The sequence below is a fragment of the Bombus affinis genome, chromosome 14 (assembly GCF_024516045.1).
Source record: "Bombus affinis isolate iyBomAffi1 chromosome 14, iyBomAffi1.2, whole genome shotgun sequence".
Lineage (NCBI taxonomy): Eukaryota > Metazoa > Arthropoda > Insecta > Hymenoptera > Apidae > Bombus > Bombus affinis.
Window position 1 is genome coordinate 7,312,771 of NC_066357.1, and position 21,907 is coordinate 7,334,677.

General features: G+C 40.9%; 2 protein-coding genes across 3 annotated transcripts in view; one reads left to right on the top strand and one right to left on the bottom strand.

The window, feature by feature from the left end:
• Positions 1-20,032, top strand: part of LOC126923951 (disintegrin and metalloproteinase domain-containing protein 10-like) — a 57,055-nt gene extending 37,023 nt beyond the window's left edge. Inside the window, exons 5-18 of one of the 2 annotated variants that reach the window (XM_050737905.1) lie at positions 7,308-7,551; positions 9,796-9,933; positions 10,168-10,355; positions 11,012-11,152; positions 11,278-11,402; positions 11,914-12,042; positions 12,271-12,439; positions 13,367-13,536; positions 13,716-13,883; positions 13,961-14,088; positions 14,179-14,293; positions 14,685-14,819; positions 14,961-15,000; positions 15,284-15,626. In XM_050737905.1, the coding sequence (XP_050593862.1) occupies positions 7,308-7,551; positions 9,796-9,933; positions 10,168-10,355; positions 11,012-11,152; positions 11,278-11,402; positions 11,914-12,042; positions 12,271-12,439; positions 13,367-13,536; positions 13,716-13,883; positions 13,961-14,088; positions 14,179-14,293; positions 14,685-14,819; positions 14,961-15,000; positions 15,284-15,480 (2,087 nt within the window). In that variant the 3' untranslated portion in view covers positions 15,481-15,626. Of the gene's footprint in view, positions 1-7,307; positions 7,552-9,795; positions 9,934-10,167; positions 10,356-11,011; positions 11,153-11,277; positions 11,403-11,913; positions 12,043-12,270; positions 12,440-13,366; positions 13,537-13,715; positions 13,884-13,960; positions 14,089-14,178; positions 14,294-14,684; positions 14,820-14,960; positions 15,001-15,283 lie in introns of both variants that reach the window. The other variant, XM_050737904.1, reaches the window with a different exon arrangement.
• Positions 19,600-21,884, bottom strand: LOC126923986 (uncharacterized). The gene is made up of 4 exons (XM_050737977.1): positions 20,831-21,884; positions 20,568-20,765; positions 20,306-20,444; positions 19,600-20,218 (listed from the first exon to the last, which is right to left on the bottom strand). Exons 1-4 carry the CDS (start codon positions 21,047-21,049, stop codon positions 20,049-20,051), a joined length of 726 nt encoding a protein of 241 aa, XP_050593934.1. The 5' UTR covers positions 21,050-21,884; the 3' UTR covers positions 19,600-20,048.
• Between the last annotated feature and the right edge of the window lie 23 nt (positions 21,885-21,907).

A 21,907-nucleotide genomic window follows, 5' to 3' on the forward strand; every position in this document is an offset into this window, starting at 1 on the left:
GGTAGAAACCGCTAAGAAAAGAACGCGAGGCCAATTTTCTACAACTTCTTTATCCGTTTTTATTATTCCGCTTCGAACGAGCGTACGAATGCTTTCTACACCCACTGTGCGCATAACTACGCCCGTAAGAACTCGTTTGTTTCGTCGTTTGCTTCTTTCCCTCGAATCGTCCAGTCTAACCAACCAGCGTTTTCCCATTTCGTCGAGCACAGGAGCACCGAAGGTACATCTTGCATCGGCAACGTCATCGAATCGCGCGTCGATTACGTTGAAACTCGTCCGAGGGGAATGCACGTTGACGGTTAAGCAGCCGCGCGAAATTGGATCGAATTAGCCAGCCTTCGTCCGCTCGTTTGAAACAAAAATCGAACGAAGGAAGGGAATTGGACGACGTGGGACTCTTTGATTTCCTTCTTGTCTCCGGAGACCATTCGCCACCCTTCTTCCGTCATTCTCGAAGCTGCGGTAAAAAGAAGGTCCTAGATACGATCCACCGTCGACTCGAACGCGCTCATGTGTCGTTCTTCCCAGGAGTAAATGCACGAACGTGTCCTCTGATCGTGACCCATCGACGTAAGATCAAGGATGAAAAGCTTACACAGTACCTCTGTTGATTCCTTCGTTTAGCTCGCCATTGTAAGCCGCGAATCTCGAAGAAGTTTTTGCGTAACGTAAGCCGATGTAATTGAATTGCGAAGACTTACGCCCGGGATTTTAAGACTTCTCACGCGTCGTCTAAGTTCCTCGAAGGTGAATTTATTTGACTTTCATACTCGCTGACACTTGGTAACTCGTGCTTTTTTATTCGAGACCTTTCCCGACAAGCTTTTTCCTCGCTGCGAAACGGGACGATGTTTGGACGCTTATTGTAAAAACTTTGGCAAATACGTTTCGAGGTTTTATTAGAACCGTAATGAGACACCGGCATTGCGGCTTTAGTAGCCAACTTTCAGACGATTCGAGGAATTTACATAGGAATTACAGGATTTTTGTTTGCAAAACATACATCTCTACTGAGCGGTATAAAAGTATTTATTGGCATAGCCGACGATTTACTTTATTAATGATATTAATGTATTCAGAGAAGATTATTTATGTTGCTTCGCGTTGATTATTTATGTTCTATTAAATACTTTTACATCTCTACCGATAAATTTGTCGTAATTTTATTAGAATTTACATATTAACGATGAATGAAAAACCGATGGTAAGTATCGTTAATAAGTAACTCTTACGTGATTGTAGAGTCATAAATGCATTATAAATTCGAATTACTTATTAACGAAGCTTTTTAATATACATACTCCCTTTTTTACTAGATTATAGAGCATATGAAGCGTCCGATATCGTCGTACTAATTTTCTAAATCCTTTTTTTTCCCCCAATAAGTATCTTCGATTTCGTAAATACGTTGCACGCAATTTTAAAGAATCTTCTCTTTCGTGCAGCGTTTCAATTTTTGAACGTGCGCGCGTCGTCGTCAGGGCAGAAATTTTCGGCGAGCTTCCGAAGAAGCGACCTCGGACGTTCACGAAACGTCGGAACAATGCGAAACTAGTGCTACCACGAACGCGACGGAAATTCGAAGAATCGCAGATGTGCCATCCAATGGTCGTGAAAGTTCAAAATCTAAAATTTAACAGGATAAGCATGACAGTCGCGTGTCACATTGCGACATTTCTACAATTTCGAAAGTTTCCTACGGATAGCAAGTGTTCAAATACTTTCGTGACTCGCTGTACGTAACAAAGAACAGGACATCCCATCAGCGACATCGTTACCAGTCCGCAGTGTCCACACGCATATCGACCAGGTACCGCGATACAAAGCAAATTAAACGGCGAACCGTATTCTTTGTTAAGCTCGATATCGGCCTCCCTTTTACGCGCCCTTCCCTCTGTCTCTATCTCTCGTTATCTTTTCCCCTGCCGCCACGCTTTTAGATCGCGTGTCCACGGCCACGGTCTGTTATTTTCCGTGGGAACACTGGTATCGACTGTGCGTAAACCGACGATCAGTCCAACTACAGGGGACTGGAAAACTCGCAAGACTTAACTCTATCGTTTCATAAACCATTTCGTGCGCGGCACGTTCGTTTTAAATGAATTTCGCCGATGGAATGGCGCGCGCGTTGGCCACAGTTCGATATAAAGCAGGGAAAAACGGGCCAGGCACGCAGGTTCCATCGCTGTGTCGCTTTTTACGCCGAGCTTCGTTTCCAGACACGCCGAATTTCCGACTTCTCTCATAACGTACGGTAGTTTCGAATGAAATCGGAAAATTAAGCTGCTTTAAGCCGCGGCGATCATTATTTTTACACTTATGCATATAGAAATAATAAAGTGTTTATTATATTATCAATGAATCGATATGGTTGTTACAGAGTAGGAAAGTGACAATTGGCAATTAGAGAGAAAAGCGTTAACAATTACGGCGATATAGGGAGTAAGGTTAAGCTTATAATACGATTTAACTGAAACTCAACGTTAAGCATCGTATAAATATATAACGCGAAGTAAAGTTGAGCATATATCAAGCTTATGTTACAAGTTAAATGACGCATAGGTAAAAGATCGTCTGAACGATGAAAGGGAGTTGTTAAAGAAGCCGAGTACATCGCGAAAATGGTTTGCAAATCGACAAATCCGATTGAAGCAGTCATTTTCACCTCACGAAAGTTCGGTGTGTTTGCAATCTGAAAAAATTATGACTTCTAAGGAAACGCGCAGGAATATGAAAATCGAGCATCTGGAGAATATACAGAGAAGCAATCAGCCGATCGATTGCCTTGTGTAAGAGATAAAAGATAAGAGATCGGCCGAGGTACGACGTAGTGCGAGGATCATTCGAACCAGGTGTGCAATAATAAGATTATATAAAGTTTATACGTACCTTGCGGTTAACACTTTCAAAAAGTTAGGCTGATCCTTTCGAATGATCATGAAAAAAATGATTAAAATCGGCGATACTTGCAGACGGTAGATTAGGCGTTTTATCAGTCGTGTAGATTGTCAGGAGTTCGATTAACAGAATTGATTGGTTCGATTTAGGTTTAATTAACATTATTAAGCCACGTATTGTCCATGTATCGGATATGCAAACAAATCGGCATCCTGCAAAAGACCGGACGCGCAGGAGAGATTGATATCGCGATAACATTGTCGACCAAATTCTATAGTGAAAGCAAACTATACAATGATTGGTTAATTAGAATTAAATATTAAATAGCAGGTGAAGCTCTATTAGTCGGAAAACAAAAATAAAGTGGAACTGCGTTAGAGAGCGCGTGACTGCACTCGAGGCTCGGCGGGGAATTTTTCCGGATGTATCGGGAGCTAATGAGCATCCCCTTTCCTCCCATTTTACCTCTTTTCTCGCTCAATTGCCGACATTCAAGGGGGAATTTTCGATTCTCGCTTAAATGGTAATTTCATCCGGTCGTAGTTCCGCATCAGGAGCTAGATCGTTTGAGCCGGAGAACCCTTTGTTCAATCGTTTCCTTTGTTCGAGGGGTATCGATTAGCATGAGGGGTGAATTTACCTATCCCGGATTCCCGTCGAGGGATTTAAAACACTTAATTGCAAGGAAAAACCTTTGAATGATTCGTTCGTTCTTTCCATCGTCCCCTCGATCCCGCAGAGGAAGTTGAACGAGCAGAGAGGGTGGAAAAAGGAAGGGCTATGAAATTCGGGGCTTTTGTGTAATCGACAATTAACCGACTCAACTTCTGGCGATAGAACTCTCTTGCTTTCGTTCTCTTTTCGTAGTTTCACAGGGGTTGCCCGTCCGCTGAAAAATGCTAAATTAAACGGTACCGCGGCCGTGTATCATTCGATTAATTATGAAGAACGCCCGCGTAATTGCTTCGCAGCGAGAAAACGCGGAGAGAAGGTCGGTGGTAAAAAAGAGAAGAAGAAGAAGAAACGAGCGGCAACCAATTACGGTGAATTATGTCAAGTGTACGGTGCACCGCGAGCTGCTTGCCGCTTCCATTTCGACTTTTGTTTTTTCTTTCTTTTTTTTTTTCAAAATCTCGCCCCTCTCTCTCCTTGGACTTTCATTTTTCATTCTTCCTTTACGCGATTAAAGATTACCAGGCGATTGAAAATCCCGGCCAACGAGATCGGCAGCGTTTCTGTCGGCGGCGGTAAAAGTTCGTCGACCCAGTTTTTCCTTCTTACAGAAACCAGGGGAGGGTTGGAAGCGCGCGCGTCCGGAAATTATGAAATCGTCGAAACGGTGTAATTCTCGACGAAGACGACGGCTATGACGGAAATAGATAGCTCTACCCTACTTTCTTCCTTCCTCGTCGGTGGCTCTCGCTCGCTTTGTCTCGCCGTCTCCGCTCGCAGCGAGACAATTTTCGATTCGAGAGTTTGCCGCGGAAATCTATCGTTCCAGCCGGAAGCAGCAGGGCCGTCGACGAACCTCGAGACTCGAGACACGAAACGAAGTTATCCCGAGTTGCCTGAATCTAAATAGAAGGCGATTCGCTCGATTTCCGTGCGAGCTGATTACGCGCGATTACGCGTGCCAACGTATACGTATGTATAGTTGTCGAGTACGTTGTCTTTCCATATTAACCTAACAGTTCAACAAACTCGACGAAATCCTTCCAGAAAATGCCTACTTGTTCCTTTCTCGTAAATTCATTCTCTACATATATTGTTCTAAGGTTTAAAAAAAAAAGTAAAAATAAGATACAAATGTAGATACTTTAGATTTCATCATTTGAAGGGCTGATAGTAGAGACGATCATTTTCTTTAGATATCTTTCTCTAGATTAAAGAATACTCTATCGTTTTCTATTTCTGTCCCATTTATTTCGTTTTTCCCAAACAAAATATTTATTTTATTTAATTCTTATAAGTGTGTGTGTAATTATATCGCGGAAGAACTATGTATATCTAATTAAATCGTGAAGTTGCGTACCACATGACAAAAATTCTGGTAAAAAGAAAAAGGTTTCTTTGCTTGGTAATAAGTCCAGATATAAGCAAATCATTTTTTACGTTACCGATTTCATCATGTCGTGAATCCAGCTGTTGACTAGTATTAGAATGCGTTATTATCCAAAAGGTTGGAAATTTGTCGAGAGTCGTTTTCATCGTGATGTCCTCCGTCGCAATATGGCCAAAAATTATTTGATATATTTTTAAACGTGTTATCATTTTTTCCTTACGTATATATATTTTTTACGATGCATTTATTAACGAAACACGTAAGCCCGTAATAGTCTCGGGATGGTCAATGTGCGTGCATTAGGCCAATCCCTAACTGTCACAGGCAAAACTATCAACCCTCGCCCAAAGGTGGTTGGATTATTATTGTCACGAGAGCCGAATATTGTATTTTATAGCGATAAAACGGTCTCTTAGTCAACTAGAGAGACTTTTTATCTTTGTGCGATTATTCGAACTGTAAAAATAAACTTCTCGATTTATTAAGTTGAGTAACAGACTTGCGAATGTTCGCAGTTTCGCTGGTCTACGAGTGTTATGAAGATATTATAAAGGAAAAACACTATAAAATTTGTATAAAGGGTATAAAGATTCGTATACCCAAATTCACTTATGGACGAGATACATTCATAGAGAAATCGACTAAAGAAGTCATTAGTTGATTATATAAATGGACTTTGCATGAAAATGGACTTTTACTGTAATAACATTTTATCTGCTCTTCTACGAAAACGTGAATGGACTAACGATAATTTGATAGAACGATAATAGTATGAAATTTATGCGATGATAAATCGATAATGATTTAAGAGCAATGACAGTAACAATGACAATAAATATTAAAACTTACGAACGATATTAATAATAATGAAAAATATGATGTGTCTACGTAAATCAGAACAGATCCATCGTGCAGCCTTGTTCAAGGGTTGGTAGAGAATCGTAGAAACGGTTTGGCAAAAGAAAAAATAACGATATCAGTCAGCCACTTTGAACGAAAGTAATAAAAGAAATACACAGAAATATTCGGAGAAAAATATAGCGTGTTCTCGAGAAGATTACTCTGAAAATCGTCGAGTGTACGCTTCATTGATAAAGCAAGCCGTGACGAGTGCGCGCATACCGCTCACAGCTTCAAAGTCGATTTTCACAAAACGAAAGCTTCGTACAAAGGAAAAGCTTTTCACAATTTTGACTCGTTCCCAAGCAATCGCTTCTTTCACGGTTCTGCCAAGAGTTATTACATCGTAAATATTATTGCAATCTCGAATCGAATTAAGGGAATAAAACGATCTCTCATCCTGGCACGGGAGTACCGGTATTCAATTAATTCGTTGCGAATTTTCCTGGTTACGGAGTCGTAATAAATTTTTGTTTTTTTTTTTTTTGTTCTCGTACGAAGCGATTTGCGAAAGTAGCTGAGAAATGTTTCGTCTGCGCGTGCGTGGGGAGCCGGGAAATGACGCGGTAAAAAATATTTTTGCTCTCGCGGGCAACAAATTCCCCAGTGTGCTGCTTATTTTCGCCGAAACGTCGCGATATTTTGCCGGGAAAGAAACGATATTACGTCAATAACGCGAGCCACCGCAGCCAGTTCGTTGCAGTGGAACGGTAAAAACGTCGATCTATCTCTCGATAAATTCTCTCGATCGCCACCTCCAGAGGCGGATCGTTCACCTGGTACAGGCCGTTTCGAAACTGCAAGAGAATTGCCACTTGTAAATCATAATATTAATGGGATGCGCTACATGCGGATATTTATGCAAATTCGTATCTTTATGAACGTACACTGGCTCGCCAGACCATTCCGACACTCGTCATGCACAAATTTTATCTTCATATTCTATGCATTATATGAAGCATTTTGAAATTCCATTGCAGCTGATGAGACACGACTGTCGCGACTATATTGATCACATTTAGGAGAAATTCGTAGATGAAAAGTTCTATAAAAATATGTATATGTAAAAATTACAAGATATTTGTTGCAAATATATATATTTACATGTACCATATAAATGGTCGCTAGAACATCGTTAGACAATGTATCTGAATCAGTTTCACGGATAATCAAGTCGACGAATACGAATATTTCAGCGGGCGATCGTCGAGCCATTTTAGTCATCGATACTTTTTAAGTTCTACTTTTAAAAATCCTCTCCAGAAATATACGTGTCCACTTCTCGACAATTTATCGATTGGTTTTACGTTTTATAGGAAATATATACATATTATAGATACTTTGTAGGAAAATCTTGTCTGTACCAATATTCGTTTTGGCATACTCGACCGTATACGTGTTTGCGTTACAACGAAGTTTCTCATTTGGAAATGATAATTTGCAGAGGACGACAATGCTATGGTGCAAGGCATCGTGACAGAGGATGGCCTTTTCGATGGCACGGTCGTTACCGGATTCGAGGAATACTACATCGAGCCAACGAATAGATACTTGAACAAGGAAGAAGACACATCTCCGACGTATCACAGCATAGCTTATCGCGCCTCGGATGTATTAACGCCACGTAGATCGTTACCTTGCGCCAGTCATCAGTTGCATCAATCTGCTACTCACGATTTCACGGAAAGGTGAGTGTCTTCCAACGCATTCTGATGATTTCCACTGTGTGTTAGAAAACCAATCATCCATATACGATCTTAGGTGATATTAGAAGCGTTCTTTCTATCAACTTCTATCGACGTTTCATTTTCACTATTAAATCAGTACTATTAAATGATACGAAATTCAATGTACCTGGAACTAATTAATTAGTATGTAACAGCGCGAAGATACTTTTTGTAGACGTTGTAGATCAATTAACCCTGTTACGATCCTTGAATTTTTATACTCCGATCTTACACTTATTTTAATAAGCAGAGAAAACTTTGAACGTAGTAGTGGTAGTTTATTGCCACCCCTATAGAGTTACAAGACTTCCTCTTTACCGTTTCGGTCTTAATCACGTTTTAAAACGCAACTCCGTGTAAAAGAATTACGCTTTACAAGCATACATCTTTACAGCTTACACAGAGAACAAGAAGAACGTACGCTTTGTATAAACTTGACTTTGCGACGTAAAACATTCGCAGTTCATGCAAAAGCTTAAGCAACATAATAAAGTGTAACAGAAGTAAGCAAATGTAACGGAGTCTTCTATATGAGTGCGAAAAACTTGGAATATTTTACGTAAATGTTTAGCGTAGAGATGGAACGAGAACATACGTATACAAAATGACAAACTCGAGATACGTTTCAACGATTGAGAAATTACGATTGTGTCGATAACGACCAAAAGAAGAACGTAATTCAGATACTTAACAAATGAACTACTCTCCCTTATTGAAAAAAAAAAATAAGGACGAAAGGAAGACACGTTTGCTTCTTTCTTCTTTTTTTTTTTTTTTTTAATTTACGCTCGTTATATTCAGCATCCGTAAGCGTTTCTAGCATAACGAGAAACAAATTTACGAATTGCTTCGAAGAATTGAAACCTGTAACCGTAATCTTAGACTTTAAAGGAATCGTAGTAACGCGTAACGATGGAAGGACGAGCAGATTGCCAGGCCTCGTCGCTACATAGGCGTTCGTTCGTTAATGTAACAGGATAACGCCTCTAAAACAGCCCAGGCAAATCGCGTTACGTTAACCGAGGATGAAAATGGATCTAACGAGAGACAGCTCCGTTGCTCGAACGTCTGCGCCGTCTGAGGTTTATCAACTCGGAACACGGGCCGCACCTTCCTCGCGTTAATTTCGTTACCAATTTCTCCGACGCATTATTCGCCGGCATACGTGCAAGGCCGCACCACGTACATGTAACGAGCTTTAAACCGCGGATCTTCAAACATTCCCGGACGAATCGTTGGTAATTAAGCGCGAGCTAAATCGCGGTCCTTGCCAACTATCTTGTGTACAAACGTGTAAGGAAATTACAGGGCCGGCAAACATGGCAAAATCGGCAAGACGACGATTCTACGTGAAAAAGGCGAGCCGAAGGTATAGAGGAACATTTTCTACTAATCGCCACTGTTCGTAAACTTAGAAGCAATTAAAGATTAACGTACAATGAAAATAAAACGGTTGAAGCGTCTAGAAGAAACGATAATAGTAAAAGTCGCTTGAGTAAAGACGCGATTGACGGACATACGACGACTGTACTGCTTGTAAATGATTTTCAACGATAGCATACGATAAAATTACGATAGATAAAAAAAGACGAGAGGATTTTGCTCTGTCGTTAATTTCGATACTATATTTCGACTCTTGAATTCCATTTCAATTATCTGTTATTCATCACGAAGGCATTTAGTAAATACACTTTTGATTGCACGATTTGCTTCGTAAATTCCGAAGATTTATAGAGATCTAGAAACTCGAGTATACGATCTCGTACAGATTTTCTTTTTACATAGGAGAAAGTTAGTCGCAATAGTGACAACGTATTTCATCGAAATCAGCGAGGTGCGCGCTATCTTGAATAATTAACGTAATTTCCTTACATCTTGTATCATTCCAGCTATTTTATATTCATAACGAAAGCGTTTAATAAATACGATATTGATTACACAACTTGTGTTTCACAAATTAAGAAGTTATAGAACCCTGGAAACTCAAGTATACGATTTCGTACGGGTTTCTCTACATAGAAAGAAGTTTACTCGGAGTATCAAGCTTGACAACATACTTCACCGAAATCAGTGAGGTGTACGCCGTTCCGAATAATTACCATAATTTCCTTGCTCCTTGTACCAGCAGCTTCCGCGTGCAACGAAAGCAATGATCACGTCCGCACACCATGCACATATCGTTATACCGTATCTTTACTTTTTCAGGGGCGAACATGATTATGGGAACGACTCTCGGACGCTTTACGAACCTCTGCTCGGCGAGAGGCAAGCTCTCTACTCGAAGGAAAACGGTGCACGAGTTTTGACCTTGGACAGAGATAAGAGCGCAGCACGTATGGAAACGTGAGTGTCGGATGCGAGAGAGAAAATGGTCGGGGAAAATTGTTTGAACGCGGCTCGTCCCTTCTCGTAACGCGGTCCATTTCGTTTCGTATCGTGTAACGTTTCGTTTTGAGTAAAATCATAAAAATCACGAAACGGAAGTCGGTCTCGGGCGAACCGCTACGAAAAAAGGATAAGCCGCGCTTATCCGGGTCCCGTAAGAAATTCGCGACTCGCCGCTTTTCTCCTTTTTAGAAGCAGCGACGGTGATCGTATCGCTAGGCATTTGCACAAACGTGCCACTGTGGATCCGCGAAAAACCACCTGCATGCTGTACCTGCAAGCGGATCATCAGTTTTTCGCGAGATACGGCACGGAGGAGGCTTGCATCGAGGTGATGACGAGACACGTGCAAAGGGTCAACTCCATTTATAAGCACACTGGTAAATTTCCTACTCGTTTCTCGCGCTCTTTCTAACGCGATGGGAGTTCGGCGATTTTCTTAGTATCAAAGTCTGGAGCTGATATTCTCGGAACGCGTATAAGAATTAGCGCACTTACGAAAGAATATGGAGATCCTGACAAACTGATTATTAGAAAATGATTAAGATCTTGAAGAATTATTGGTGGAAATGTCGGACCTTTTGGAGAACTCGAGCGTTGTTCGTTATCGCGATAAAAATCTCGTCGATTATGCATAATTAGTTATACGTAATCGGTACATTTTCCAAACTGGTCTCTCTTGCACGATAGTTGTTTACTAACCGGTAATATCGGTCGGTTAACAGGTGACAAGCGTAATTTACGATTTTATGTTGAACAGGACTATCAATTGTAACTATTGTAACTCTAATCCGTAGTTCTCTGTTTCGATATCAAAGTTGTTAGCGTTACGCAATGGAATTTATTAAGGCGCGTGACTTGTAAAATTTCGTTAACAATAGTAGTTCAATTTCGCAATTAAGTACCGAGCCAGTTTCACAAGAAACTACGATCATAAAATATTGGCCAACGTTGTGTATGCGCTGTCCGCGAACAATATACGTATGTACCTCGTGCCGACTCCAGACATCTAAGGAGAATACGTTGCTGTTGCTAGATTTCAACCAGGACGGCAGACCTGACAACATCAGCTTCATGATAAAACGTGTGAAAGTTCACAGCGAGGACGCGCTGAGAGATCCCAATTATCGATTCCCAGGCAACTACGGCGTGGAAAAGTATCTGGAGCTCTTCTCCGGTAAATAAATCTTCCTTCTAACGATACTTCGCATAACGGCAGTCGATTGTTGTTTGCGGCGAAAGAAACATCCGATCGATCACCCGAACGATTGCAAATCCCCCGGTTCGTCTTGTTCATTGCAGAAGAGGATTACGACGCGTTCTGCTTAGCTTACATGTTCACGTATCGGGATTTCGAGATGGGAACGCTTGGACTAGCTTGGACCGGCGATCTGAAAAACGCTGGTGGAGTCTGCGAAAAGAACGGGGTAAGCTTGTTGCTACAGTGAATTAGAAGAATATTGCTATATATAATTGTAATGATATATCGTGATATAACGTAACTACAAATTATTCCAAAAAATATTATACTCGTCGTATACGTTCGAAAATTTGTAAAATAGGCGGTAAGGAAGAGACACCATATTACCAGATTATTAGAATTTTTATTATCGTTTTATTTGTACTTTAGGCCCAGAGGCTAAGAGTTCATAGATCGTTACCGATACGGTAAACTATTTCGCAAAAGTGACCAAAATTCGTATGAATTTTAGGCTTTCCTCGAAAATAACCGAAGCAAAAATATCGATAAAGAATAGAAATCATAAAATTCCAAACACGAAGGATGAAATAGAAATCGACTGTCGGTCAACTCTCCGTCCTTTCGTTTCTTTCATCGAGGAAGCCTCGAAACTCGGAAATCCGAAACTCACTCCCGCTTCCTTTCGAAACGAACATCGAGCACCTTGAAATCTACAAAATGTACTATAAACTTTGCAGCACTATCGTGGCAGTATGAAGTCGCTGAACACCGGAATAGTGACTTTGCTGAATTACGGCAAGCACGTACCACCCGCCGTTTCTCACGTCACTTTGGCCCACGAGATCGGTCACAACTTCGGCTCACCGGTAGGCTGCTTTGAATTTACTTACTCCATATACGTACGCATACACGGTCTCGTTCTTGCTTCTAGATGAGATATCACGACCGCTTCGTAATGTTAATACGTTTTTCGTGCCAAGCCACGCGCATAGAAAGAGAAAGAGGAGAGACGAGTTTGACGGTTCTGCTCGTTTTTCTAGGACTGTCGATGTCGATACGCGCGTAACACGAGGCGCCACTTTACTTTGTTTCAGCACGATCCGGAACAATGCACGCCCGGCGGAGAGGATGGAAACTTCATTATGTTCGCTCGTGCTACCAGCGGCGACAAGCGAAACAATAATCGTTTCAGCCCATGTAGCTTGAGTGCCATAAACCCAGTTTTGAATAGCAAAGCTCGTTCTCCGAAGGGTTGCTTTACTGGTCAGTCTCTGGCTCGTTACTTTTATGTCCCCTGTCGAATATCGAATATTCGCGGAATGTACCCGTCCATTATAGTTGCGCGCTCCTCCGATCGAAAGTTATTTAACGTAGTAATATTTCCACCGAATATATCTATCCCGAATAATAGTCGAAACTTTTAAGTACAGTTTCCTCCAGCGATAAAGTCGTTCCGCGGATCCCCGCTTTCACTATATCCTTCCTAAGGACTGGAAACTTAGAGCATAAACGGTCCGTCATAGATATTAGGACACACGATATTTAATATAAATTGAATACCTTTCACTGCTATCGTTTTATCGTAGATCTGTCATTTTATTCCTATCGTATCGACGATCGAATCAATCTACCGGTAATTTGCACGAAAAAAAACTGTTATTCTACGTTTATCGTGATCAAAATTTCAGTAGCAGAAAATAAATGTATAACTTAATTAATTATTGGGACTTCGATGCTTTTAATAGCTGCGAGTTCTCAAAATTTTTGCATCGCTGTGATTTCCAATACACCCTATGTGTCTTATAACGTAAGATATTAAAAATAGAATAAAATTTGTTCGATTTTTTTGACAAATGCGACGAATAAGTCCTAATATTTATGGCAGTGTATATATTGGGTTGAGCAATAAGCTCATTCGCCTTTCACCGATCTAGATATATATTTTTAGAAAATGTAGAGATGAGAGTCCTCGAATTTTTTAATGGATGATATTAATAATCGATAATGGATAAATTTACGGAGAAACGAGATAAACTAATGGGAAGAATTTTATATGAAAATAATCGTCAAAGTAAATATAACGCTTCGTAGTCTTTCGAGCAAAAGCGAATGAACCTATTGCTGAACCTAATATGCGCATTTATGTACGCGTTTAGAGAGAGACTAAGGAAACTGTGTATGTGTTTCCAGAGCCGCAAGTGTCATTATGCGGCAATGGTGTCATCGAAGAGGGTGAAGAGTGCGACTGCGGATGGGAAGAAGATTGCAGGGACTCGTGTTGTTTTCCCCAACGTCGTTATCCGCCGGCAGGCGAGACACCCTGTACACTCACACCGGGTTCCATTTGTAGTCCTAGCCAAGTACGTAAACGCAGGATACGACACAGTGCGACATACGTTTCAAACAGACTTGTCATATTCTTTCCACACGACCCCGAGGATCTTTTCATTCGTTAGAAGCAAATTAATTAATTAATAATTAATCAAAAGCCAAAGAACTCCAGGATTGCAGCAATTAAAAGCGTGTTATCATTTTTCAGGGTCCATGTTGCACGGCAGAGTGCAATTTAAGATTCGGAGACAAGTGCAGAGACGACAACGGATGTCGCGACGCAAGCTTCTGCGACGGTCGATCACCGTATTGTCCTCCTTCCATCAACAAGCCCAACAAGACGATCTGCAATCGCGAATTTGTGTGTTTTATGGGGGTGAGCGCGAAATCCAGACAATGACGGAGAAATATTTTTCCGCATATGCATCGTTTACCTTTTTCCTTGTTTCGTAGGAGTGCACCGGTAGTATATGCCTTGCATACGGATTGGAATCTTGCCAGTGCATTCCCGGGCCAAATGATCCACCGACGAAAGCCTGTGAACTATGTTGTCGTCTGCCCGGAGAAAATCAACCCTGCTTGTACGTTATGAACCGCATTTTTCTCTGCGCTTATATTTTTTTATAATGTTAAAAATAAATATATATCGATGATCGATGTTACGCGTATAGGTCGTCTTTTGATTGGAACTCTCCACCCTACGACATTCCGGACATGTTCTCGAAGCCTGGAACACCGTGCAATGATTATAACGGATACTGTGACGTCTTCCAAAAATGTCGTGAGGTGCGACCATATGACATTTTATCATATGGCGAGTTTATCATAGTAGCCTAGCTATAAATAGGCAAACGCTTACTCGTATATACTCGCTCTTTATACTATGGCAAATCCTGTCTCTTTTTTCTACGATACAGGATAAAACAATACGTTCACTACGCTATGGTATCAAACTGAAAATAGAAAATTTTTCAAGTTCTATCTTCGGAAGATTTCATGTCCTCGTTGTATCAATAGCTTTTTATATTTATAGCGATTACAGATTTTTATTTTGAGCAATAATTCCAAAGTAGATTAAATCGAATTTCGACTTTCTCTATTTAGATGCTTCGTCGCGGTAAATACAGACTTTATCTATCAATGATAGGATACTTTTTATCTACGAACTGTTCTACAGGTCGATCCAAGTGGTCCTTTAGCAACCTTAAGGAAGCTTCTCTTGTCCGACGAAAGCCTAGCCACGTTCCGTCGTTGGATAATTGACCACTGGTACGCAGCCGCTTTTATCATTGTGGCTGCTGTATCGCTATTGGTAAGCGTTACTTTAATTCTTCCTTTAATCTTCGACGTTAATTTTCATTCTATTCTTGATATTTCTTCTATACACATTCGAATTGTTCTTTAGAAAAATACGGTTTACTATATAATACGATACCAATCATTTTTACGCCAGAGACTATCGAGGAAACGCGCAGATAAAAAGCGTGTCGAGAGTAAGTCTAGGAACAGACGAAAGTAGAGTCTTGTATCCGCAGCATCTGTAACACACGCTAGTTGAAAACGTCGTTGTACCTTTGTATCTAATTCATTATAAATCCTCCAGCATTCGTATAAGTATTCGAGTAACGAACACGCGATCGTACAATTATCAGCAGTATCGTAGTTGATTTCCCTCATACATTTCACCGCTAACATCTGCCTAAATCAATACCTGTAACGGTAGAACACGCAACCACTTGATATCATCGTTAATACTTTACGACTCTTTGAATTTAGGTGGCGAGCATGCGATTACTGGGCAAACGGCCGGACCTGAAACTCAAGTCAGTTACAATAATACACAGCTCAACGACGGAAACTGTGCGTCTTCCGCCGGAGGGAACGGAGGGAGTGACAGTGCATCCTCCGGCTGTACGTGCAAAGCTTCCACTCAGCAGAAAAGTCAGGGAGAAGAGGAGACATCGGAAGCATAAGGATTCTCATGGAAACGCGGACAAATCCGGCAAGGATGCATCGAAGAAGAAGAAACAGCCTCAATCGCAGACGAAGAGGATATCGGCGAACGCGACCGAGGACTTTGCTAGGAAGAGATCGGCAGATGTGACGCCTGCGATGATACAGGAGAACAAACGGAAGAAGACCTTCCCAAGTCGAGATAAGCAGAATTCGAGTGGCAACGTAAGCAGCGCGGACAACGAGAAAAGAAAGCGTAAGAAGCAACACAAGAAAGAAGTGATCGATTATTCGGCTATCCAGGCTGAGAAAGAAACCGAGCCAAACGCCGATCCTAAAAGCAAAGTACGTTCCTGGTTATTGGCATCCTCTCAATGTCGACCGGAAACTGGCAGAAGCAACGCGACTGGTTTACCGAAAAGCAAGTCTACTCCTGTGGGTCTGACTGGTGCAGGAACCAGACTGCCTGCGACTAGGCAAGCGATTTCGAGAAGACCAATCGAATCTAAAGAAACGAAAACACCAGCAAGTTCGGGGGCAAGAAAAGAGAGGGCGAAGCTGCAAGTAGTTTATAAACCCCCTTTCAGGTTCAGCGTGAAACTGAGAAAATCCGACAAGGTAGCGCAGGTTCCTGCCCTGGCGCCAAACACGACACACGTGAATGGCAGGCCGAAGCTTCCACGAACCGGTGTTCTTCTAAGGACAGCGAAAAAGAAGGACAGGGTCAGAATCGGCAGGGCCAGACAAATAGCGCCTACAGGAATCGGAAACAGTGCGGGTGATTTACCTGAGCCGGCCAATTCTGATCTCCATACCGTTCCTTCCGATCTCGAAGTGTTACTGTCCGAGAGCGAGTTCCTCTTCTCGGATACGTGACCACGGTGAATCAGAGACGCTTAGATCTGTTCGTTATTTAGAGGAATCTTTTTAGAAAAAAGATCTGTATCGAAGAAATCGATACGTCGAAGAATCCCGTCCGCCGAAGTCGCGAAGGATAGGTACATGTGAAAACCTTTTACATGCTATCCCGTGGTTCAGCCTCAGTTTCGCTAATGATAAATATAATTAACCGCTCTGGTCGATCGTTAAAAAACGCTCGACGGAATAAAGAATCAAAAGAAGAAGGTATTTATTATTAGCGAAATCGAACTTCGAAGAACCAAACCGTTTTATCGTATTAGTCTAATGGCTGCTGGGCGTGTTTTCATAAACGTTGACGCAACCCCAAATGAGCTTCTTCCGTTCTACTGTGCTGGAATTTATTTTTTTATCGGTATCTAATAACGAGGAGCACGCATACACATATGGCGTACGCTTTCGCTCTTTTTCACGTCTTCCTAGTAATAAGACGACATATCTGTCGTACGTTCAGAATAATTCACCTCGTAAATCGTCGAATTCGTATTACGATGTAACGATCGATCACCGAAACGATCCGCGTTCTATGGAAGTGCTAGTTGAACGATCCAAGCCAAGTTTTCTTCTTCCAAAGAAAAGGGGCCAAATTTCACTTTAAAAAAAAAAAAGAAAAAAAAAAGAGAGGACTAACCGCAGCCGTGCGCATCGACGTATCGATGGCACAAGGAACAAAGTCACAGACCTATTTTCGCCCGTCGAAAAGCGCGCTGAAAAATTTGTTCTTTCTCCGGAAACACGAGATTACGATTCGTTTGCGATCGCAGCTTTAATAACAGTTCAGGGATCAGCGTTCGATCGATGTGAGATGCGACTTCTAAAGTGATGTATCGTCTTATTTGGAGACGAATAACGGAGAGAAAGAGTAGGAGAAAGAAAAATACTTAAAACTATTACTATATCGTGCCTATCGTACACCGCTGTTCGAAACTTGCGAAAAGAATCTCGCGATCGAAGAGAAAACTTCTTGCTTTTCCTTGGTGATGGTTTTTCGTGAGACAAACAGGAAGTCAGCAGACACACGATTTGCTAAGAAATTCGTGATCTAGCGACGAATCGAAGTTTCTCTTAGAAAAAAAAAAAGAGAAGAATCTTTGAGAACGTAAATCGCGGTTGATAGTTGAAGCTAGTCTATCCTTTTTGAGTTTCTTTAAAGATCGTCTATCGTCAACTTGATACTTTTTGCCTGCACTTGCTGTTGTTAATCTAACGTACTATTCTCATGGTTCCTATTCGCCGGCAATTCCTAACCGCGGTGTAAAACTTGCCGGATTATTTGCATTTCCAGTGGATAAGCGATGGCAAGACTCTCGTTGAGCTATTTATATTTTTGAGACTGTATAAAAGATACGAGAATTAACGACACGCATTCTTCGCTATATTTCCATGAGTTTCATTCCTACCAGTGTGTATTCAGAGATTGTCTACTCTACTGGAAAAACGGTCGTAGCTTAATCCTATTGAAATGATTTATCATTACTATTCTGCGGTGCTATTAGTCGATATCGCTTAACGAAACGATTCTGTGCCCGTTGAACATTCCAACGATTCCTCCAAATCTCTTTCCATCCGATCGAATCTATGTTCCTCTTATTTCCCTCGTTGAAACTGCTTGTTCTTATTCTAACGTTTGTTAATGTTATTTGTTATTCGCTTCGATGCATTCCATTCCACAGAAACGGTGTTTTTCTCAGAATACTCTGGCATTTGCCCGATGCTTCTATTACTTTGACCCACCATATAAACACCTTATCGATCGCAAGCATTATTGAAATATCCGCTAACATTTATGGTTTCGTGAAACAAGAAGAATAGCTTCCGCGAAACGTACTAGAGACTTGCGAGAGTTATGTGTTAAAAAAAAGAAAAAAAAAAAAACGCTTGTATCATCGTTAAGACGCCGAGAAAAAGCGTGGTGATTGGTCTCGTTGACGAAGAGCAACAGGAAATTTCTGACCAGATTTGTTCACCGTTGATGAGATATTATTAGCGTTAAGGGACGGAGGTGGGCAAATCTATTTTTCGTTGTTCATTAATGTAAAACGTGCTGCGATAAATACTGCCATAACGTATCGTACAAGAGGGAATTGCGCGTAAAATGATACGCGTATATCGTTATTATAACGCGAAAGAACCATCGAGACACGCTTCGTTTGCCCACCTCTGATTAAAACCAGTAGAGTATTTTGCCGATTGCTGCGAATAAATGAACAAAAATCTGCTTGTGTGTATACATACGTGCGTACGTGTACTTAAATCGTAAGAATATGTGATTTTACTTTTACGTGAATTTATATACACGTTTAACAGGCGTAAGCGGATTGCGATCGAGTCTCTGCAATCTCCGAGAGTCGATCGTTCAATATGTGTTACGCGATTAATATTTAATTAACCCATTGGCCTAATATTACGTAAATCGTAAGCGATTATTATTTAGTCAGAAACGTTTACTCGAATAGTCGATACTATTTATTAAACGAAACAGAGAAGCATCAACCAGTGCGACTGCAGTTTCCGACTGGCTAAGAAATTGTTGCATCCATCTTCCCTCCTTCGTTTCTCTTAGAGAAAAGTTAGAAGAAACGACGCGTGGAAAACCGCGTCGGTCGAAAGAGAAAACAAGAGTAGCGAGTCGATGTAGGCAAATGGGTTATCAAAGGAAATGTGATTTTACTTTTAAGACCAATCTGTGTTAAATTCGTGAACTTGACCGGTTCTGAGCCAGTGGCCATGTCGCCTAATTCCCTCCCTCGTTATCGCTTCGTACTTAAGAAATTCTCCATAGAGGTTCTTTAGTTTGTCTGGAAGAAAGAACCGTAGGTCAGGACCATTCGTCGAGATGCAATTTCGATACGTGGACATACGGATTTCACGTAGCGTATAAGGAATACAAATAGACAACTTACAATAGTATTCAGTTTTTAAAGTTTACGATCATTACGATCATCCATTGAACGACGATCTTCCGAGAAAAGAATTTCTCTACGATCTCAGGAATGCGTTTCACGAGTTCATTTCCGAATATTACTGTACCGTTTCCAAGTGTATAATGTTTTAACGATAGATGTATTGATTTACTCGTCATTTAAAGAAGAGATGAGAACGATCGACCGATCGAATTAGTTCGTAAGCGACTATGGCGACTAGCCAGTCACCGAGAAAACTAACGTTCGTACTTATAGTTATTCTTAATGCTCGAGTGCTACTTGTTTCGCTACTTCGACCCCTTCTTACGCCGAACATGTTTTAACACAGAGTGAAAGAGAGAGAAAGAAGGAAAAAAGAAATTGAAACGATCGTTTTGATATTACGTGACAATTGTTATAAATCGAAAGCGAAAAATTGCAAATGGAAGGGGTAAAAATGGTAGAAGAAATCGCTCGAGAATTGCCTCGATTGCCAAGAAAAATCCGATCGGCAGAACGAAACTCGTTAGTTAGCTGTTCCCGTCCGATTTTTCGATACTGGACACGCCCGAGGCGAGACTGTTAATTTATCACGTACTTAATATCCGATATAAGATGGGGCTGCTGTATTTTTACACGGACTTTGTATAAATGACGAGAGCCGCAATAACCGCGAGAGCGATGGTTTTCGCGCATCATTGTATATATCTGTATACCAATAAATAGCTGTAGAATTAAAAATTTAATTTCATCTTCGGTCTTTCTATTTAAAGTACATCGTTCTTCGCCTGCTGAAATTTCACTGCTTCCAAGTTAGATTCCGAATGGCACTTAGTTTCGTTAATATTAACTTCACGCTTTATCTTCCCTGCATCCTTCCAACGTTGCATTTTATTTTGCTCTATAGCCTCGCGCAATTCGTTTCCATATTGGACAACTACAAATAAAATATGGCAAAGCTCGACCATGTTGGTTCGTTTCGTGTCAAATGCTATATCTTTGATATCAACGGTGATTTACGTACCTTTTTCGCGTCGTGCTTGCTCCTTCTGACCTTCCTTTTCCTCCTGTTTCTTTCGTTCATCTGCCAAATACTTAGCGAAAGCAGCGTCGATCGCATTTTCTTTCGCTTTCCTTTCAGCCATGGCTCTCTGAGTTTTTGCCTGTTCATTTTACAGCCTCTAACAATCTTTATACACGATGTTACATTTCTTACGCGTATTGTATAAAAGGATAACGTGCAATGAAAAAAAAAAAAGAATTTCGCCATGCAACCCCAATCTCACCATCTCTTCTAGTTGTTGTCTCGCAGTACGTTTCTTTTTCATCGCCAGTTTAATCGTTTCATCCGCCAGTTTGCGTTCTTTCTCTACCAAATACAATTCCCTGGAAATTTCTTCTCGTTCTATTCGTTTATGCTCTTCTTCCATCAATTTACTCATCATCTTTTCTAACATAGCGTCCTTAGCTGCCTGAGTATCAGCCTAAAAAAGACAGGTGCATTGTTAAGAGAAAATTCAGCGGCAATAAATGAACGTCTTCGTAGAACCTTTCCTTCAGCTTCCCTCTTTTGCAAAGCCTCCCTTTTAGCGATGATTCGCAAAATCTCGTCGTGTTCCTGCTTCAGAACCTCCCTCCTCTTCTCTTTCCAAAATCGTCGAGCTTTTAAAAAAGCATCCTTCTCGGCCTCCATCAAAGCAGCTATTTCTTTCTTTCTCTTCTCCGCTTCCAAATTTTCTTGGTGCATCGTCTCGTCAACTTCTTCCATTATTTTTCGCTCGCGATGCTTCTCCTCTTCTTTCTCGCGCACTTTCCGTCGATTATCTAGGAGTTGGTTCTGCAGATCTCTTCTGTAACTTAATTTCTTCTGCCGCTGCTTCGTCTCAAAATCTTCTTCCACGTCCCATGGGCTGGACAGGTTAGAAGTTTGTATCTCTTCATCCTGAGTCTTCTTTTCTATCAATTCTACGTGTTTCTTCTTCAATGCTTCGTTACATACAGATGGAACAGCAGATCTTATCTTTCTACTCTTTAATGACTCTTGCAGTTCGATATCTGTATTATATCAATAGGTGCACAGTAAGTAAATTTAGAATTAATAGACTGCGGCTATTTATGCAAATTCATATTTTTATGGATATAATTACAAACATATAGACGTTATGGTCATAATAATCATTAAACATAAAACATTATAGAGAGTATTGTACTTTGCATATTTTGTATATGTTTGCATATTATATGCATTGTGCGCATCTTTGCAGCTTCTAATTTTCCATGAATGCATATACACCAACAGTCTAACAACGAGTTAAAGGAAAATTGCGCTTTTACGTTTACGACGTGCAAGCTCCTCGACCAGTCGCTGCGTGCGTTTAAGCTGTCGAATTTTTGCATCACCAGCCGCCTTGGCATATTGTAGTTTTTCCGCTTCTAATGCTTCTTTGCGTTCAATGTGCTGTTGACGTAATCTTCGCTTCTTTTCGGCACTTTTCTCTATTATCCTTCGCCGTGTCTCTATTTCATCGGCTTTCTGATTTTCGATCCACGTGAAATCGTCATTTTGCCCTCTAATCATTATTCAGGTCAATTCAGACGGAATTTTTGTTGAAAAATTTCTATCTTT